Source organism: Erythrolamprus reginae, chromosome 3 (genome assembly GCF_031021105.1).
Source record: "Erythrolamprus reginae isolate rEryReg1 chromosome 3, rEryReg1.hap1, whole genome shotgun sequence".
NCBI classification, from domain to species: domain Eukaryota; kingdom Metazoa; phylum Chordata; class Lepidosauria; order Squamata; family Dipsadidae; genus Erythrolamprus; species Erythrolamprus reginae.
The window spans coordinates 60678289-60699332 of NC_091952.1; the positions used below are offsets into that span (position 1 = coordinate 60678289).

Below are 21044 nucleotides of genomic sequence, written 5' to 3' on the forward strand. Positions count from 1 at the left end.
AAAAATTACGCTTTTTTTACAAAAAATATTTTAATTAAATTTATATATATTTAAAATATCATACAAAAGCAAGAATCATAAGCATAGTAACATATAACACATACCAACCAAAAAGGTACAAACCATACAAAAAAGGAAAAAGGAAAAAAGAAAGAAAACAACCAAAAAAGAATGAAAAACCACAAAAAAAAAGAGAAAAAAATTCTATGTTGACATCTCAACCTTTCCCTCTTGGTTAATAAAAATTAAGCTTCATTTATATAGGAAATCCAGAATCTATGAAATACCTGGGGATTACTATTCTTGGAAAAATATCCTGTCTAGTAGATAGGAGCGTTGCAATTTAAATTTCCCAGATGAGTGAGGATATTAAGATGTGGTTGAAGATATCTCTGTTTTTGAGGAATATTAATATTGCACCAAGGGAGTTGATTCACTTAAATATTTTAAACAGATTGATAATTTAACAGTGACATATTCATGGAAGGAACAATTAACAATAATTTCTTAAGGTTAAGTTTTTATACATTGTGGTTTTAATTTTTATGATTTTAAAGGGCTAAGTTATTAATAACAATCCACTATTTAAGGTATTTTGATGACTAACCGTTGTTGGCTCAACTTACTATTTAGCATTTTTAATACTTGATTCAAAATATTAGTAATTAAACCTTTGATGGTGATCAAAAGTATTTGGGCCTTATGGGGCAAAAATTAGAGTATTTTTCTTAAAATACTTAGTCACACTTTTATTTTAAAAACCATGGTCACTTCTGACATTCTGTAAAAGGAATATAACACATAGAATTAAAGCTTTTGATATGTTCATTGTTCGGTTCTGATGCCAAGGCTTTGCGTAAATCCACAATTTGTTAACATCAGTATTTTAAAATCATATGACAATAAATGTTCCAAGAAATCTGAAATAAAGAATTAGATTTTCCTCTGTTGTCCAATAAGTTTACCTCTTATTGAAGAGGAGAGTTTTTTGAGGGTCAAACTAGCATACAGTATTTTTCTCTCCTAAAAACAGCCTGCCTTCAGGTTTAAAGAATGTTAACACTGAATATGTTTTATGTGATTTAAAAACTTGAATAAGCCAAATAAGTCATAACAGATTGGTTATTGCGCTGATGAACAAGTATTGCAAAAATATCGATACCATTCATTTTATGATGGAGATGTAATAATTTTGAAAAACAATCTTGCTACACATGATGTAGACATGCCAATGGTATTTCTTAATGTTTAAATATTGTGACTGTGATGAAGAATGACTCGGAAGAAAGTTAAAGAGTGAAAGCTGTTTAGTGATCTATTAAAATATATCCTCCAAATCAGGAATGTTTCCATCTATAAAGTTGAAGATATTATTTTTCAAGCTCCAGCCATTTTTTTGCATAAGGAAGTCCTGGCCAATGTACAAAAGAAAGCTCTAAGTGGTGTGTGAAAGAAGGATCCCATCAGTATTGGGTTGCCACATGGCACAGACAGTCCTGCCAGGCTTTAGAAACTTTTCATGGTGCCTTTCCCTGTATGTGGCTGGGATGATAAGACCAGTGGAGAGAATGCCAGCAACAGAATCAGACAACTTGCTGCAGTCAATTCTTCATGGGAGAAGTTGCTGTAGGACAATTCAATTCAATTTCAAGTTACTTCGTGATCTGTTAAAATATATCCTCAGAATTAGGAATGTTTTCATCTACAAAGTTTAGTTTGCACTTTCTGCTTAGTTTTTTGCAAAAAGGGTTAAATATAACATTTATATATTAGAAAACAATTGTCTTAATGACATTTTTCAGCACCTGACCTTTGAATTGGTTTATGTCAAAACAGAGATAAGTTTGAAGAATTCCATTCTATGTTTCCTAGGTTCAGTTTATGATTTAACAATTGAAAAATGTTTGCAATTTTGAAATTTGCAGTCCTAGTGTTTTATTGTCTGCTTTAATGTTTTTTATTTGTTTAGTTTATTTTCTTTTTAAGCATGTAATTTATAGTTCTATATTATTATTATTATTATTATTATTATTGCTGTTGTTATTGTTGTCACTGTCGTTATCATTAGCATTAGCATTTATTAGATTTGCATATGTAATTATAATTATGTTAGTAATTATTTTTGTTACTATATAATTATAATTTCAAGAGATTTTAATATGCACAGAGAATGTTTAAAAGACTGACTCGGTAGCATCCAGCTTTCTTTCAGCTGGATCATAAACTATGATAGTTTATGATAAACTGTTTTTGCCTATTTTCATATGTAAGTGCATAAATGGCACTGAACTGAACAGATACAAAGAGAAGCTGAGGATAGTTTACTAAGCAGCTCTGCTTTGCAAAACAACTCTTTTGATGGATACAACCAGTGAAGGGCTACCAAAATGTTTAATACCACACTGTGGATGTAGCTTATGCAGGACGCCCTGCATTTTCTTTCAAAATCTTTCAGTGCAAATTGGGTGCTGTGGGATTGAGCTCCATTTTCACTATCCCACTGCACGCCCCCTCCTTATAATGGCAGTAACCCACCTCTGGATACAACTATAATCTAATATGGAGAAGTGGGAAGCTAGGATAACATAGTTTTCTAGACTTGTGTTTATTTTATTGTAAGACTCACAAGGGCACATGATAACATCAGTTCCAATCTTTTAGGAAGGCGATGTCCCGTTCCACGTTTTGATAATGGCAGAATAATAGATTCAGTTGACCTCCGGCTTGGTGAAGAAATAACCCTTGGTTGTGATTATGGGTAAGATTATTTGTTGAAGCAAATTGTAAAAATATCTTTGGAGACAATGGACAAAAAATATTGATAACAAAACTGAATTGTGAACGGTATATTACAATGGTCTACATTCCTATAGATAATAAAGTTTATTTATTTTATTTATTCATTTTACTGGATTTGTATGCCACCCTTCTCTGAGGACTCGGGCGGCTCACAATATATATAAAGAGACAATAATAAAATCAATCCAATTAATACATAAAAACAATCCACAAAAATCTACTTTAAAAACTTCCAATAATAATATATACCCTATTTGTCACTCCATAAGATGCACTTTGTCTCCCAAAAGTGGGTTAAAATGTCTGTGCATCTTATGGAACAAATATTGCCAAAGCCTGGATCACCCACCAACCCCCACCCTTTGGCCATTTCTGGACTTTTGCATCCCATTTTTCAGCTTTAAGTCTCTGCACACCCTGTTGTTTGGCTTGTTTTTGATCTCTGGGCCAGGTTTGCCTCCACACATCCCATTTTTCAGCCTCTTTTTGACCTTCGTGCGGATACACATCTTTCAAAGTAACTTAAAACAGATTTGTAGAAATCTCCAGAAATTATTTAAAGGCATCTTTTATATGTAACTCAGTAAAATTCTCCAATATATCAATAGTCTGCGGAGAGGGGCGGCATACAAATCTAAATAATAAATAAATAAAATAAATAAATAAATGTTTATTATTCACCTTGGGTTTTGAGGTGACAGAATCAACTGAAAAAACCCTCTGGTGCTGTCTTTATTAGGTCAGCATTGCAAATTGCTATCGTGCCTTAAACATGGATATTAAAGGTAGGTCCAACTTGTAAGAAGTTGAACTTACTGTATTTGGCCCTGTTTATCTTAACCTTCATTTCTTGCTAGCTTGATGTAATAAATTACTTTCAAACCAGGAAAGGAGCAGTTATAGACCATTGATTCTATCAGGTGATAGGAAAAGGGTCAGGATTTAAGGTCTGGGACTGAAATAGATCATGTTTCTACTGTGCTGGTATCCTCAGACATTCTTTAAGTTCCCAAATCTCAGTAACTTCATTGTATCTGTTTGGGAATGTGGAAAGGAAAGAGGCGAGCAAGATTTAGACTGGTGTAGATATAAAGCTTTGCTACTGGTTTGAAGATGAACACGTCTTATATATAGCACTATCAAGTTCTCAGGATATGTGCTGTTGCTAACATGTTGTAAGCCAACCTGAGTCTAAGGAGAAGGGCGACATAAAAAATCGAATAAATAAATAATAAATATACTTCTAGAGATTCTTACTAGGCAAATAAATACCAGAGTAATATAATGGTTGCAGTCCTACAGTTTAGTACACCATAATATAATATAATTTGTTTAGTTTGAGACAGCATGTTCTGTGAATCCAACCTGTTGTGGATTATTTTAGAAATTGCAACTAAAAAGCTCATCAGAAATAAGACTTTTCTCCTTTTTAGGTTCAGACTTATAGGTGACAACACTCGTCGATGTGTTTTGAGTGGGGGAAAAGTCGACTGGAATAGAGATGTTCCATTTTGCGAACGTAAGATGACATTTCATTTTAAGCATTTTAAGCTTCTTTTGGTGCTTTTATGTTTAGCTTAATAGCAAAAGTTCCATCTGGTTAGCTTTTAGTTGAATATCCCAAAGGTGGCAACTGGACTTTCTTTGTTTTTGCTTCTCATCCAAGAAGATGCTTCAATAGAATAAAATAGAATTCTTTATTGGCCAAATGTGATTGGACACACAAGGAATTTGTCTTTGGTGCAAATCCTCTCAGTGTACATAAAAGAAAAGATACTATTGTCAAGAATCATGAGGTACAGCACTTAATGATTGTGATATGAGTCAAATAAGCAATCAGGAAACTTTATTAATAGAAATCTTAAGGATGCAAGCAACAAGTTACAGTCATACAGTCATAAGTGGGAGAAGATGAGAAAAAACTAGTAGTAATAATAGTGCAGACTTAGTAAATAGTTTGACAGTGTTGAGAGGATTATTTGTTTAGCAGAGTGATGGCGTTTGGGGGGAAACTGTTCTTCTGTCTTGTTGTCTTGGTGTGTAGTGCTATATAGCGATGTTTTAGGGTAGGAACTGAAACAATTTATGTCCAGGGTGTAAGGAGTCAGTAAATATTTTTCAGCCTTCTTTTTGACTCGTGCAGTATACAGGACTTCAATGAAAGGCAGGATGGCAGCAATTGTTTTTTTCTGCAGTTCTGATTATCCTCTGAAGTCAGTGTCAGCCTTGTTGGGTTGCAGATCCAAAGCAGACAGTTATAGAGGTGTAGATGACAGGCTCAATAATTCCTCTGTAGAATTGTATCAGCAGCTCCTTGGGCAGTTTGAGCTACCTGAGTTGGTGCAAAAAGAACATTCTTTTTGTGCTTTGTTGATCAGTTCTGAAACTTCACCTTACCCAAGCTTTTTGAATGAGAAACGAACCATCTTCAAGCAAAAACAAAGACAATCCAGTTGCCTTTTGAAAAAGCACTTTTCAGGCAGATTGTTCAATCTATGACTCTTCTATTGTGAACATCACTTGCCATGCAATGTAGTCAGTCACATCACTTTTCTCAATGAAGTATGCACCCTTCTGTCAAGGGTAACCTTCACATTACTCCCATAAGAAGAACATACTTTTTCTGGTTTAAATTTGCATATGAAATAGATCCTAAAGAGGAAGACCCCTTCCGTAATAACATTATGAAGAAATCCTACACAGAATCTGGACAGCAGATACTTATTAAACAGGAATGTTGTCTCTGGCACTAGAAAAGTGACTTTGGTGTTCTGATTGATAGTAGAAAGAATTCCAAAGATTGGCATTTACTTGATGGATTCAATAAATTAATTCAAGCAGCTAAATATTTACACCATGAGAAAATTTAAATCAGAATGCTTTGCAATTCTAGCCTAGTTGCATTTTTTTCCTCCAGGTATTCCTTGTGCTCGTCCTCCTATAATTCCCAATGGAAGATATGATGCCAGTCCTACAGATTCATATGATGCCGGCTGGGCAGTAACCTATCGGTGTGATGCTGATTATACCCTTATTGGAAATTCTACTATTACATGTGTAGTTGCAAAAAATGGTGTAGATGGAGAGTGGAATTGGCCTTCACCTGAATGTAAAAGTAATGGTTTTTCTATTATTTTCCTTACCTTCAATATGTCAAATTGCTTTTTTGTTAGTTCCATACATCTAGGTTCTTGCTGAAATCTAGTAATCTTGTCTTCTAAGCATTGGGGAGCCGTGGATTACCAAGTGGAAATTATCTGAGCGAAACAAGTTTGTACAAGTTAGTATTGAAAGAAATGTAAACATAGTTTGAATAATTTATTAATTGTGTTCAAATTTGGTAATAATCCCTTTGAGCTGAATTGGATTTATTGTTCTCCATTGTGTTAGGAGCATAGTAAAAAAAAATATTTATTATTTATTTTATTATTACATTTAGATGCTACCCATCTTGCTATCCAAAGTGACTCTGATTGGCTTATAATATAATAAAAATATCAATATGAGAACAATTAAAATTACAAAAATTAAAGAATAGGCTAAAAACCAAGGGCGTAAGCAGAAAAAAGTGGTATATTCTTCAACTTAAATCATCTCTATGAAGCCCCACGCCATCTATGGAGTAATTACAGCTAAAACATTGGATAGTATCTTATAATCTAATGGAATCATTTCCAATTCAAAGAGAACCATGTTTCTTAATCATAAAAAAAGAAATCTTAGGGTGAACTCATTCATCCTAATCTAAGACACTACCCCTTACTGACTGTCAGTGTAGTATATATAATAACAGTTATATATTTGGGTCAGTTACTGGTAATTATTAAATCTACAGGTAATCATTTGTATTGTATTACTAGCCATATTGAATAGTTATTCTTTTCGGCCAAAGGTAACCATGTAATGGTTTCCAGGCCTAAGATTACTAGTGCCAGAAGCAAACTTTAATTATATCACCTGGTGATGCCACTATATGCCTGCATGGTACCACTATGTACTTATTTTCCACTCTCTCACAGAAATATATAATTGACAACATTTGTGAAATAATAACATCATGGTATAATTTTTCATTTGCCCCTTATCAAGCCAGTTGGTTATTTGGTGCAAACTAAATTCTGGTTTCTTTTCCAGTTGTCAAGTGCTATAGACCAAATGTCTCAAATGGAAAAGTGGCAAGTGTGTATCAACCTACATATACGTATCAGGATAAATTATCTATTGAATGCAATTCTGGCTACAGTTTGATAGGGTCTTCTTTAATTGAATGTGATGCTGATAGCCAGTGGAAACAGGCTGGTCCATGGTGTTGTAAGAGTAAGTAATCTTTTTAAAAACTTTGTTGAAGGTTTCTCAGATTCCAATTCTCTTTCACTTTCACTCTCTGACTCAGTTGTCAAGAACACTATTAAAATTAGTTATCTAGATGACAAATTAGATGTCGAGGTTTGGTGGGTTTGATAAATACAGGAAGTAATTAATTGGGAACTTATAATTTTTTGGGGGGGCAATTATAATTGGCTTACTAACTCAATACTGTTTTTATTGTATTATGAAAGTATTTTGAAAATGTATTGAAAAAGTTTGTATGGGGGGGAAAAATTATCCCCCCCCCAAAAAAAAATCCCAACAACACTGGGCTAGGGTACCAAGATGAACCTAGTTCATCCTCCTCACAATCTGTGACTAACTGAGTGGGTGGTGGACCACTCACAACACAAATATGGACCCCCGTGGAGCACTGAGTGTAAACAAATTATCCTATAAATGTGACTGATTCCCCTTTACTATTGTTGTAACTGAATTTAATAACTTTTAAAAGAAATGTTAGTGATTTCAATCTTTAAGGCCCTCTAAAAGAGTGGCACAGTCAGTTTCAGGTATGGTTTTAAAGGGCAGGCATCACAATAGAGAAAATATACATCTTGGATCTCTGAATACATTGTTTTTTTGGTGGGCCAGAGCAAAAACTCATGGAGAAAGGGGATTCTGCAAATTTTCAAACTTTGAATAATGTAGAGCAGAGGTATCAAACTGGCGGCCTATGGGCTGTATGTATCACATGCAGGCCACACCCACCCCAGCTCCGCGAAGGGGGAAATATCATGAAATGTTCATGAGACAGCAACGTGACGCGACGAGGTTGACACCTGTGATGTAGACAATCTTCTGGAGTTTATAGATTTCTTGGCAAGGATTCTCTTCATATAGTCCAGTGATAGCAAACATTTTTTTGTTCTGGTGCCAAAAGGTTACCCATAATGCAGTGCCATGCACATGCATGCACAATTCCCCTGTGCTGCCCCTCTGGAAATGAACATCTAGTAGGGCCATTCAATGGCCTACTGGAAGTTCATTTCCGAACTTAAAGTGTCATTTGGGCCTATTTTTCATCATCCACAGCCTTTGGAGGCTTTCCTGAAATCATGGGAGGGCGAAAATGGTCTCACCCCACCCTCCGCAAGACCAAAAATCAGCTGATCAGCATGCTTGAGTTGACATAGAGCAACATTTCATTTGCTCTCAGATATGGCTTTGTGTGCCACAAGTTCACCATCACAGATCTAGTCTGTGGAGGATTAGATGCTGCCCTCACTTTTCTTTCAAAACCAGGATAATACTCTGTCTATTTTCCCAGCTTATTGTTGATCTGGAATTTTTTATATTTTACCCATTTTTATATTTTATTGATTTTATTGGGTTTTTAAAATAATTGCTATTATGCATGAACAAATTTAGGACAACTGCTCTTCTCTGAGCTTTTTAGTCCTGATCTAATGATTTTGAAGGAATTGTTTTGCAAGTTTCATTGTTGCAGAACTAAATCTTCCCCTTAGATAGAAGTGACTTTCTTTTCTGTTTGCTGAGCTATCATACTGTAAATTCTTGAAAATATTGCCTAGTAAGGCAAACAATGGTTTTTTGCAATCATTCATCCATTTGTGAACCCCTCTTGGGGAGCAGGATGTAAGCTCTTACAGCTTCAAATTCTAATCCCATCATCTTCAATTATTTCCAAAGCTTTTGCCATGACTCAGGTTTCCTGGGAACCATCATGCATCTTTTTTCAAGTGTGCATGAAACACTGGTAATCTACTGGAGCCTATGTTAAATGTTAGTTGCCATTTTGCAAACTTTTGCTTTCTCTATTAGAAGGTGATAATTATGTATCCAGTGTAACAGTTTGCATTGGTTTCTATTTTGGTTGTTGCTGTAGTTGTTGTTTGATAGTCATTTTGGGAACCAGACATTGAGCTTCTTGCAAATTTTATGGTTATAGAGAAATTTGTCAAGTGGCATTTGTTTGTCAGCCTGGAAGATCAACTGTCTTTACATATATAGAGAACCCAGCCTACCAATAAGTACAAAATATCACATCTCCAGCACTTACCCATATGCTTACCAAGGAGCATAGGTGGGCCTAGAATGTTGCAAATGGAAGAAAAAAGATTATTGGAAAAATAGTTGAGAAAAAATTGGTAGCATTTTTTGGGGGAAATGGGGTGCACAGAGAGTTTGGGAGGCCAGCAGAGTGCTCCTAAGGACTGGGGGAAGGCAAATCGTCCCAGGTTTTGCCTAGTTTTTTTGCAAAAATAGGGAGGGTTGCCTTTTCCCACCCCCCAGGAGCACCGTGCAAACCTGCCAAACTCTCAGAATATGGTCTCTTTTATACACACACAAACACACAAATGGTTTGTGTCTTTTAAATCATCCAAACTTTTCATTTTTTAAATGTCTCTTTACTTCTGCTGCTTGAAAAGCTTTTTATCAATTTCCAGATAACTGCACATCTCCAGTGCCACCCCTCCACTCAACACTAAAGGAAGGCTCTCTGAATGAAAGTTATCCAGTTGGAACTGTCCTGACATTCAAGTGCATCACAGGTTATGAATATATCCCCGGAAGTAACCCTTCAATTACATGTCTGAACACATCAACATGGTCTGAAATTTCATCATTATGTCGGGGTGAGTATCTTCATGATGGTTTCATTCTGAAAAATAGATCATCCATATTTACTATTCCTATATATCAGCTTCACTTTCTCCTCCCAAACATCATTATAAAAGTCAATAAAAATCCAAAAGAAGTGCTTCATATATCCTAGATGAGAACCTTAGCATTCTAATATATAGGGTGAATTGATAATGAACAAACAGTGATAACCAATTCCTTTCTTGATGAAATATATAAGATAACTTTATATAAGATATATATGGAGAGGAGTTGAATTGATAATGAAGAAACAGATGATTGTGGTTTCCTGGTATCTATTGGGCAATCGTGATCAATGGTTTCCTCAGAAAGAGACAATGACGAAGTAGGATTGAGAATAGGGCAGGAGAGACAATTATTTCTGGAGTTCCAAGATTACTTACTTATATATCTTATTTTAATGGATTTTTTTCTACTTTCATTTATTTATAGCATTTCCAAATAACAATATAGTGCTGTAGATAGTGGCACTAAGCTCAAAGATTTGTATATTTTTTCATATCATCAAATAAATCAATGTACATTGTTTGTTTTGATCAATCTTTAATTAATGTTATACTGAGCATTAATTATATAAATTGTATAATTCTCTTTATTTACTGATACTTATCAATAAATCAATAATATCAGTATCTTGAGTTAATATTATATTTTGACATATCTTTGTTTAAGAATAAGTTATACTGTTTATATCAATCTCAATATAGCAGATATAAATGCAGCTTTAAATAAACTAGCAACTTTGCACAGTTCCAGGGCCAGGGCCCCAGTGCAGGCGTGAAAGAGGATTCTCAAATCAGCCTGGATTTAGATTAGCTTTATAGCCCAGAGGTAGAATTGCTGCATTACCACACGATTGATTTACTCTTATGAGGACCCCTGTTCCCCTCCTGTGATATGTTGAATCTGAATAACATCTACATTAAACAAAGAGAATAATATACATGCTAATTACTGTTCTAGGGAAACGATGTCGCGCTCCAATTATAGAAAACGGCGAGGCAGATGCTGATGATGATAACGACATCCGTCTGGGTGGCAATGTAACTTTCTCCTGTAAACATGGGTGAGTTGTAGATCATGTCAAAATAGTTGCCATAGAAGTAATACCCAAAAAATCAGTTTATAATAAAATGAAGCTTGTTCTAAATTGTTCTTCTCAAATGCAAAAATATATCCTCAGTTTTATATATAAATCATGAAATGTACACCTGATCGCAGCTTCTATGTATAAATATAAATAATTTAGTGAGAAATAAAATGAGTCCTTTAATCCCAACTTTTCTGTCAGGCTCTCTGGTAGAATCCTCCCAAAAAGTCACAGGTACAAATTTCAGACACACACACGTTTGAAAATTCCAAACAATGTTCTTTATAATGAAAATTCACTTAAACCAAGCCCTTTTTTGGTATAGCAAAGAGCACTAGTCTCCAAACAAACTGGTAATTTATACAAGCCCCTTATCAGTCCTGTGATACTTAGCTTGCAGCTGTGAGGCAATTCAAAGTCCTTCTTTCACAAAGTGAAACACACTTTGCTCTGGTTTAGTTTCAAAGCAGGGAAAAATCAACACACACAAAATCAAAGTTAGTAACACAGTCATGAAACACAAGGATCAGATAATCCTCCACAATGGCCAAACCCACACGCTGCTATTTATAGCAGCCTCACTAATTACCACAGCCCCAACCAACCACAGGTGGCCTCATTTTCTTTGATAATAATCTCTCAGTTGTTGTTGCCTATGCATCGCTCTCCGCATGCGTGGCTGTATCATTAACTCTTGTTCTGAATCCAAGGAGGAGCTAGATAATTGATCTACTTCTGAGCTGTCTGCCACACTCTCCTCCTCCCTGTCACTCATGTCTTCTTGGTCAGAGGAGCCTTCATCATCAGATTCCACCGGGGGTAAAACAGGCCTGCAGCATGTGGATGTCTTCCCCACACCCACAGTCCTTGCGGCAGGAGCTGGGCCAGAGCTAACCACAACACCAACTGTGGAACATTCACCTGGACAGCAATTTGTTCTGTTTGTCTGAGAGTTTTTTAATTTCCTGCTTAAAAACTGCTTTGGGGATTCCAGCTTCTGCAAGACTTCCTTTTCTTTAAATATTTGTAACCATCATTGTTCTGTTTATTTATTTGATCATTTATTAAATTTCAATACAATGCATCTTGCTCTCTTCCAATTTTTAAGAGATAATAGCATGAGAAATGTAATGTAATGCACTTGGGGAAAAGGAATCCTAAATCTGAGTATTGCATTGGCAGTTCTGTGTTAGCAAAAACTTCAGAAGAGAAGGATTTAGGGGTAGTGATTTCTGACAGTCTCAAAATGGGTGAGCAGTGTGGTCGGGCAGTAGGAAAGGCAAGTAGGATGCTTGGCTGCATAGCTAGAGGTATAACAAGCAGGAAGAGGGAGATTGTGATCCCCTTATATAGAGCGCTGGTGAGACCACATTTGGAGTACTGTGTTCAGTTCTGGAGACCTCACCTACAAAAAGATATTGACAAAATTGAACGGGTCCAAAGACGGGCTACAAGAATGGTGGAAGGTCTGAAGTATAAAACGTATCAGGAAAGACTTAATGAACTCAATCTGTATAGTCTGGAAGACAGAAGGAAAAGGGGGGACATGATCGAAACATTTAAATATGTTAAAGGGTTAAATAGGGTTCAGGAGGGAAGTGTTTTTAACAGGAAAGTGAACACAAGAACAAGGGGACACAATCTGAAGTTAGTTGGGGGAAAGATCAAAGGCAACATGAGAAAGTATTATTTTACTGAAAGAGTAGTAGATCCTTGGAACAAACTTCCAGCAGACGTGGTTGGTAAATCCACAGTAACCGAATTTAAACATGCCTGGGATAAACATATATCCATTGTAAGATAAAATACAGGAAATAGTAAAAGGGCAGACTAGATGGACCATGGGGTCTTTTTCTGCCGTCAGTCTTCTATGTTTCTATGTTTCTATGTTTCTATATTCTGAATAGTTTTTCTTTGTCATTAGGTATCGGCTTATTGGTGAAGCTATGGTTAAGTGTATTCTGAAGGAAGGCAAGGTTGACTGGAATAGAGAATTCCCAGTTTGCCAACGTAAGAGGAGATTTTGCTTTAAAGTCATTACATTTTGTGCCAGTGATTTTTGGTACAGCTTCCAAAAAGTTGCAGTATTCACTTTAGAGTATGATACAAGATGGGAAAATCTAAGACAGCGGGGGTTCCTGTATGTAACGAATGCAGGCAATATCCAGTAGGCAGATTCCCCCCCCCCATTTTTCTCAGAAAAAACTAAGGTGCACTTTATTGTCTAGTGCATCTCATCCTCTGAAAAAATATAAATCTCTTTCAATTCTATCAATATTCTGAAAGTATCGATTCTAAGGATATTAGCAAAATCCTTTTTATAGTTGTAGTCTTTGACTGCAACAACATGGTGACAAACCTCAATCATTAATGGGGTACAGTCCAAATAGTGTTTGTTTGTTTGTTTGTTTGTTTGTGTTTGTTTGTTTAATTTCTATGTGTCCCAACTCTTTAGTACAGTGACTCTAGATGACTTACAATATAATAAAGGTTTAAATAGTTCTATAATATGGTTTCTACTCTGCTACAAGTAAGCTTTTTGCTCTCAACTGTGGAAGGGGAACAATTGCAGCAGAGGCGGAGTAACGACACGGACACAAAGAGCTGGATTTAATCTGGGTCATTTTTATTAATTAAATTTGCATAATTTATTCATTAAATTAGCATAAATTTAACTAAAAACCCTAACAAGGACCCGCAGGGTCAAACAATTACTTCCGGGGCGAAAAATGACCTCATAACTTATGGGCGTAGCTCCATGCTGATCCAGGTGAAGGGCCCCGCCATCACCTGGATCCCAGCCATGCACCTGCATGTGGGAGGTTTCGCCGTCTAACCCCTACAAGGGGATAGAAATGGGCAGGACCCAAAGAGAGGTTCCCCCCAATTGCTCAGATTGAACTAAAAGCACCATGAGCCTTTGGAGAGAACATGTCAATCATCCCCAAAGATGCCCAATGGAGAACACGCAGTTGCTAAACACCACCCAGTTTTCCGCCCCTAACCTGCCTACCCAAATGACCAAAGGTAATCCAATTAGCCTAAATGGAGGCGAAGCACCCCCTAACCGCCTATCTGTCACCACAGTGTGGAATAGGTGAAAAAACGGTCGCAGAAAATACCGAGACCACCAAAAATTCCTATTCGGCCACCTAAGGGAGACCCACAGTGGCACACTGGAAGATAGGGAGGGCGGGCGGGTGTTCGCTGCTCATTGTTGTTGGGGCGAAAAGGAGGCCCCAAGCCTGCACAGCCTCGTTTATAGGGCTGGCAGGCTCCGCCCCCAATGACGTCATTGGCCTAGGCCGATGACACAAAATGGCCGGGATCTCGTGAAATCTCGCGAGATCCCGGCCTTCAAAATGGCAGCTGCACCGAGGGCCATGTCTCCCTGGCCCTGCAGCAAATCCGGGCCGGGGATTAATCCCCGGCAGCGCATTCTATGAACTTGCCTTTAATGTAGTAACTACTTGAAATGGCCTGAATATTTTTGCAGTGCCAAAATGTAACTGTAATTCTAATTAAAAGGGGAATTTAGAGAAATCATTTTCTCTCGTCAGACATCCCTTGTGAGCATCCTGAAACTGTTCCCAATGGACAATTTGATCGTGACCCTAAAGACGAATATTACGTTGGATCAATTGTAATCTACCGCTGCAACAGTGATTTTGCCCTGATTGGAAATTCAACCATCAGATGCGTAACTACAGAAGATGGCCAAAATGGAAAGTGGGATTTACCTGCCCCTGAATGTAGAAGTAAGGAAAAATGGAAATGTCTTTAATCAGATGAATTGCTTTTCTCGCTCTTGTTGTTGGTAAATAAAATTCTTGTAGGGAGAAAATCATTACATAAACTCTGAAGCTCTTTGGTCCCTGAATGAGAGGGAAAATTCAAACATAACAAGGGTGACAGTATCATACACTACTTTGAAAAACATTTTAGTAGTTGATAATGTATACCGAAAATGTGAACTGTAATTTTTATCTAATTAAAAGGTTAATTCAATTATCCCCTCCTTCAGGCATCCTTTGCCTTAGGCCTGATAGAATTCCTGATTCTAACTACAAATATTACTATGGATGAGTAGTAATCTTTCAAACTGTTTCTCCCTGTTTGGAAAGTCAATGATTAATCACATGCATAATTGCAGGAAATGGCTTAAATGAAGAGTGGAATTCATAAGACAGCTATCAGAAATACTATAGTAGTGTGTAGTATATAATATTAGAAATCCCTATATGTTAGGCGCATATAAATAGTCTGCTTATTGGAAGATAATAACATTCAGATTCATTATGAACAATGTTTTACGTTGAGTTCATCTCTTTTTAGTTATTGCTTTCAAAATGACTGCAATTTCCAATTTCTACAGCAAAAACTAGTAACCATCATCCAACACAGTTATTAGGTTATATGAGCAACCATTTAAAACCCCAAACCATGGAGTAGTAGTGGTAGTACTGGTAATCTTTGACTTACCTCAGTTCGTTTAGTAATTTTTCACAGTTGCAATGGCACTTTAGAAGTGACTTATGATCATTTTTCACACTTACAAACGTTGCAGCATTCCTATAGTCATGTGGTCCCAATTTGTTTCCTTGGCAACTGACACACATTCATGCAGTGGGCCAGGGTCACGTGATCCCTTTTTGTGACCTAACAATTGCAGTAATAAAAAAGGTTGCAAAATTCACCTGACAACTGTCTCACATAGAAACAAAAGATTTGGACTTAATTGTGGTCATAAGATGAAGACTACCGAAAGTGATGAAAACTCCAAAGACACGGAATGAATACAAAATTAACCAAATGTTATCTTGTAGTTGTTTAATATCCGATGCTAACAGACAAAAGGAAAATAAAAGCAACTGCTAATTATATATCCTTTTTAGCCAAGGGCAGCTCCTGGCTGTTTTTACGCATAGGCTGTTATTCTGAGATGGTTTTGTTGAAATTCTGCTTTCTCTTTCAGTCGTCAAATGTGATCTACCAAAAGTGGAAAATGGAAAAATAGATAATGTCGCTAAGCCTTCGTATAACTACAATGAAGCCATCAGCTTTAAATGTAATCCTGGCTATTCTACTGTGGAAAAACTCCATATTACATGTGGGGCTAACAGTTCGTGGGTTCCTGCCGTCCCCAAATGTGACAAAGGTAACTATTTTACAGCCTTGCAGGAGAGTTTGATTACATTTAATACAAAACATTCTGCCTGACTAACATGAACCAACCTTTTCTCTTTTTGCCTCTGCTACTCAATCTTTTCTTGCAAGTAGACTTATAGTGGCCACCACTGTTCAATCAGATGATAAGAAACAATAACTATAGGTGAATTATAATGTGAATTATAATGAATTATATTCATATAGTCTTAGGAGCTATTGGAAATATTCCTCTGTCCTTTCATATACAACCCTTCTTATTAACTGGTAATAAATCAGTTTCTTCAAAAGAGGAATACGTACACAATCTATTTTGATCATGAAGGAAAAGTCTTCCTGCACTCCCCATTCCTCTCCCTGCTTTGGTTAGATTGGCCCTTGCAGAATAAGGTATTTGACTGCCTTGTTCATAGTCACATTTCCTTACATTTCTTTACTGGAAGAGACTGAAATACAATATCAGATCTTGGGAAGCAGAAAGATGGAGACCTCCTCTGAAAATTACTCCATAAATAGTTGTCGCTGTCCAAGGATGATTTTGCACAGTCACTTATTACAACTCTATTCCAAACCTAAATTATATAAGTAGAGCTTTGTCTAGTTCTATAGTGAACAAAGGATGGTCAGCAAAACAATAAGTACATTTTGGTAAGCCATGATTTGTTTCAACTATACTTTGTTTGACATGCCAGCATGATAAAATAATTTCAAAGATGATGCTATACCAAAATACAAATGATTTCTCAATCCACTTGAAGCATAGTTTCAGAATCCGATAAAACACAAAACACTGTGCCATGGTATGCAAGAGTTCATACCTATTACATTTTCTGCCATAATTTGATTTATTTGTTTAAGTAAGTAGAGAATTATTTATTAAATATCCACTAAACAACTTTAAAAATGTGGTGTCAGCAGTGCTTCAGAATATATACAAGTCTCAGGTTGAATTTGGAGTTGCTCTGGGCAGTGTTCCCTCTAATTTTTTTGGGGGGTGGGCGGAAAAGTATAGTGTCTGAGCGGCAGTCCCTTCGGGACTGGGCGGCACAGAAATAATACATGAATGAATGAATAACTAAATAAATAAATAAACAAACAAATAAATAAATAAACAAACAAACAGATAAAAAACCCACCCTGTTTTGCCTCAGAGAATTTCAAAATAAAATACTGTACTGTGTGTCTATAACTGTGAGCTCATAATAGGGCAACTCTATCAATATCAAAATGCCACTTAAATAGTTGAGCTAGTTTCAAAATAGATTTTGATTTTCTTTCTCTCTTCCTTACTCCCATTCTTTTTCTTTCTCTTTCTCCTTCCTCTCTTTTTTCTATCTGTTTCTCTCTCTTCCTCTCTTCCTCTCTCTCTCCTTCCCTCTCACTCTTTCCCTCTCGGCTTCTGGGCAGGTTTGGAAAACTCTGAGTTGATGATGATTTTTAAGTGAGCGATTGCTCACTGCTCAGCTTAGAGGGAACTATGGCTCTGGGCAATAGGATTAGTTGTAAAATGGGGTCTCGTGTAAAATTAAGATCACGAAAATTAGAAGGATACCTTAGACCATTCTTACAGACAAAGGATTGCCAGAGATTGCAAGTTACAATTCATAGATAAACTTAATGGTGGGCCACTGCGTGACACAGAATGCAGGACTCGATGGGCTTTGGCCCAATTCAGCATAGCTCTTCTTATGTTCTTATGTTCTTAATTATTATAGTATTCAATCTATGCACTAAAGCATTATTATAGTGAGCTTCCCTACCACTGCAATACACAAACTTAAATCCTGCTTCAAACTCTTTGGTTACTTTGTGGATGGAAGAGCACTGTTGTGTACATGATAAACAGGAATGACATTCATATTCTTACCTATCTTTTCATTTTTTTGGTCACCTTTCAAATGCTCCTTTTTGGTCTGATGTTCATGTAATAGTGCAACAATTTTACTTAGAGAACTTCCAGTATATTTTGATGTACAACATATTGGTTTCTCCTGTTGGCATTGTTGAGAATTGCCCTGATACAATATGGATGCAAAAATAAAGAAAGTGCTTGAAGTTGGTCATATTTGACCAAAATTTGGTCAAATTTACCAAATTTGACTAAATTTTATTAGAACATGGTCTCTTTTATACACACACAACTATACAAACACACAAATGGTTTGTGTCTTTTAAATCATCCCACATTTTCATTTTTTAAAAGCCTATTTACTACTCCTGCTTGAAAAGCTTTTTGTCAATTTCCAGATAACTGCACATCTCCAGTGCCACCACCTCACTCAACACTAAAGGAAGGCTCTCTGAATGAAGGTTATCCAGTTGGAACTGTCCTGACATTCGATTGCATCACAGGTTATGAATATATCCCCGGAAGTAACCCTTCAATTACATGTCTGAACACATCAACATGGTCTGAAATTTCATCATTATGTCGGGGTGAGTATCTTCATGATGGTTTCTTTCTAAAAATAGATCATCTATATTTACTATTCCTATGTATCGGTTTCACTTTCTCCTCCCAAATATCATTATAAAATTCAATAAAAATCCAAAACAAGTGCTTCATATATCCTAGAGGAGAACCTTAGCATTCTAATATATATGGTGAATTGATAATGAAGAAACAGAAGACAATCTCTTACAATCTTGAAATTACACCTTTTCCTACATAAAATCCCATGTCATTGTACTAGACAGACTAAAAAAGTATTTGACAATTAAACTGGGCCTTTATTTTTAAAGTACAGTGGTACCTCTTCTACTTAAGAACTTAATTTGTTCCATGATCAGGTTCTTAAGTAGAAAAGTTTGTAAGTAGAAGCAATTTTTCCCATAGGAATCAATGTAAAAGCAAATAATGCATGCAAACCCATTAGGAAAGAAATAAAAGCTCAGAATTTGGGTGGGAGGAAAAGAAGGAAGAAGAGGAGAAGGACAGTTGCTGCCAAAGGAAGAAGGTGAGGTGAGGGGAAGAAAAAAAAAGTTCCAAACTTTAAGGCTTAAAAAAAAAGAGGGACTCGGAGGCGGCGAGGAGGAGCACATGCCTCCCATACACCAGCACAAGGCTGCCTCCCATACATTGCACCAGAGAGAGAAACCCAGGGGGATTGGCAGAAAACTGGCCAGGCCTTCATGCCGCTCTCAAATTTCCTGGGTAATTTTTCCAGGCTCAGGTTCTTAAGTAGAAAATGGTTCTTAAGAAGAGGCAAAAAAATCCTTGAACATCCGGTTCTTATCTAGAAAAGTTCTTAAGTAGAGTCGTTCTTAAGTAGAGGTACCACTGTAGTAGAAAAATGCGCTTTGGATCAGGATTTATCCAGGCTCTAAAGTCCTTCTGTACACTCCAGAAACCTCTGATAATGTTGACTGGAGACTTGATAAGAACATGTGAAATCCAGAAAGGAAGAAGACAGAGATATCTTTTATCATCTTTGTTATTTATTGGGGATTAAGTCTATAGGTTGTAACTATGAAATTGGAATTTTAAACATTCATGAGAGTAGTTGGGGGAAAATGTATGTGGAGGAGTCAGCAGAGTTCAAAAAAGTATATGTCTTTCAATAAAAATATATTACGTAGAAATAGTGCCATCAGACTCTTCCTGAACAAGACAAAAGAATATCAGATGGAGCAAAAGGGAATCTACCCCAATCTAGTCTAGTCTATAATATATTAATTCCTCACCCATTTCATACTTTCTAGTGATTGGAAAAGAGTGTGGATGAGGGTCACTGACTTTCTCCATGTGACTCTAGTCCTTTAACATCCCCTTGATCTTGAACTGAACCCAAGTGGGTATTACTCATAATGAATGTCTATATTGATACTCTTAAGGATCTTTTCCAACTTGGCTGGCAAACATCCTTCCTATTAATGTTTATAATGTAGATGCAGAGCCTGCATGTGCGATGTCGCAAGTTCTGTTGTACTGTGGGATTTACTTCAATTTTAGGACATGCTTCTAACTATTTTACAATCATGTCTACAATTCCAAACCTTCCAAACAGATGATTGGGGTTTCCTAGTATCTACTGGGCAATCATGATCAATGGTTTCCTCAGAAAGAGACAATGATGAGGTAGGATTGAGAATAGGGCAGGAGAGACAATTATTTCTGGAGTTCCAAGATTACTTACTTATATATCTTATTTTAATAGATTTATTTTCTATTTTCATTTATTTATAGCATTTCCAAATGACAATATAATACTGTAGATAATGGCACTAGGCTCAAAGATTTATATGCTTTTTCATATCATCAAATAAGTAAATGTATGCTGCTTGGTATGGTCAATCTTTAATTAATGTTATACTTGGCATTAATTATATAAATTGCATAATTCACTTTATTTACTGATAAGTACCAACAAATTAACACTATCAATAACACAAGTTGATATTATATTTTGACATATCTTTGTTTAAAGTTCAGTCACACTGTATATATCAATCTTAATATAGCAGATATAAATGCAGCTTTAGATAAACTAGCAACTTTGCATAGTTCCAGGGCCAGGGCCACAGTGTAGGAGTGAAAGAAGCTCCTCAAATCAGCTTGGATTTAGATCCAGAGGTAGAATTGCTGCATTACCACATGATTGATTTACTCTTTGTGGGGACCCCCATTATATGTCAGATCTGAATGACATCTACATTAAACTAAGAGAATAATATGCATGCTAATTACTGTTCTAGGGAAACAATGTCACGCTCCAATTATAGAAAATGGTACTGCAGATGCTGATGATGATAACGACATCCGTCTGGGTGGTAGTGTAACTTTCTCCTGTAATCATGGGTGAGTTGTAGTTCATCTCAAAATAGTTGCCGTAGAAGTAATACCCAAAAAATTAGTTTATAATAAAATTAAGCTTGTTCTAAATTGTTCTTCTCAAATGCAAAAATATATCCTCTGTTTTATATATATATCATGAAATGTACATCTTCCCACAACTGGTATGTATAAATATAAATAATTTAGTGAGAAATAAAA

At 36.2% G+C, this 21044-nt stretch overlaps 1 protein-coding gene across 2 annotated transcripts in view; it reads left to right on the forward strand.

The window, feature by feature from the left end:
* Positions 1-21044, forward strand: part of LOC139164018 (C4b-binding protein alpha chain-like) — a 53670-nt gene that overhangs the window by 16739 nt on the left and 15887 nt on the right. For both annotated transcript variants that reach the window (XM_070745574.1, XM_070745573.1), the window contains exons 4-14: positions 2662-2758; positions 4233-4318; positions 5717-5914; positions 6934-7116; positions 9579-9767; positions 10759-10861; positions 12810-12895; positions 14446-14643; positions 15861-16043; positions 18299-18487; positions 20747-20849. In XM_070745574.1, the coding sequence (XP_070601675.1) occupies positions 2662-2758; positions 4233-4318; positions 5717-5914; positions 6934-7116; positions 9579-9767; positions 10759-10861; positions 12810-12895; positions 14446-14643; positions 15861-16043; positions 18299-18487; positions 20747-20849 (1615 nt within the window). The remainder of the gene's footprint in view (positions 1-2661; positions 2759-4232; positions 4319-5716; positions 5915-6933; positions 7117-9578; positions 9768-10758; positions 10862-12809; positions 12896-14445; positions 14644-15860; positions 16044-18298; positions 18488-20746; positions 20850-21044) is intronic.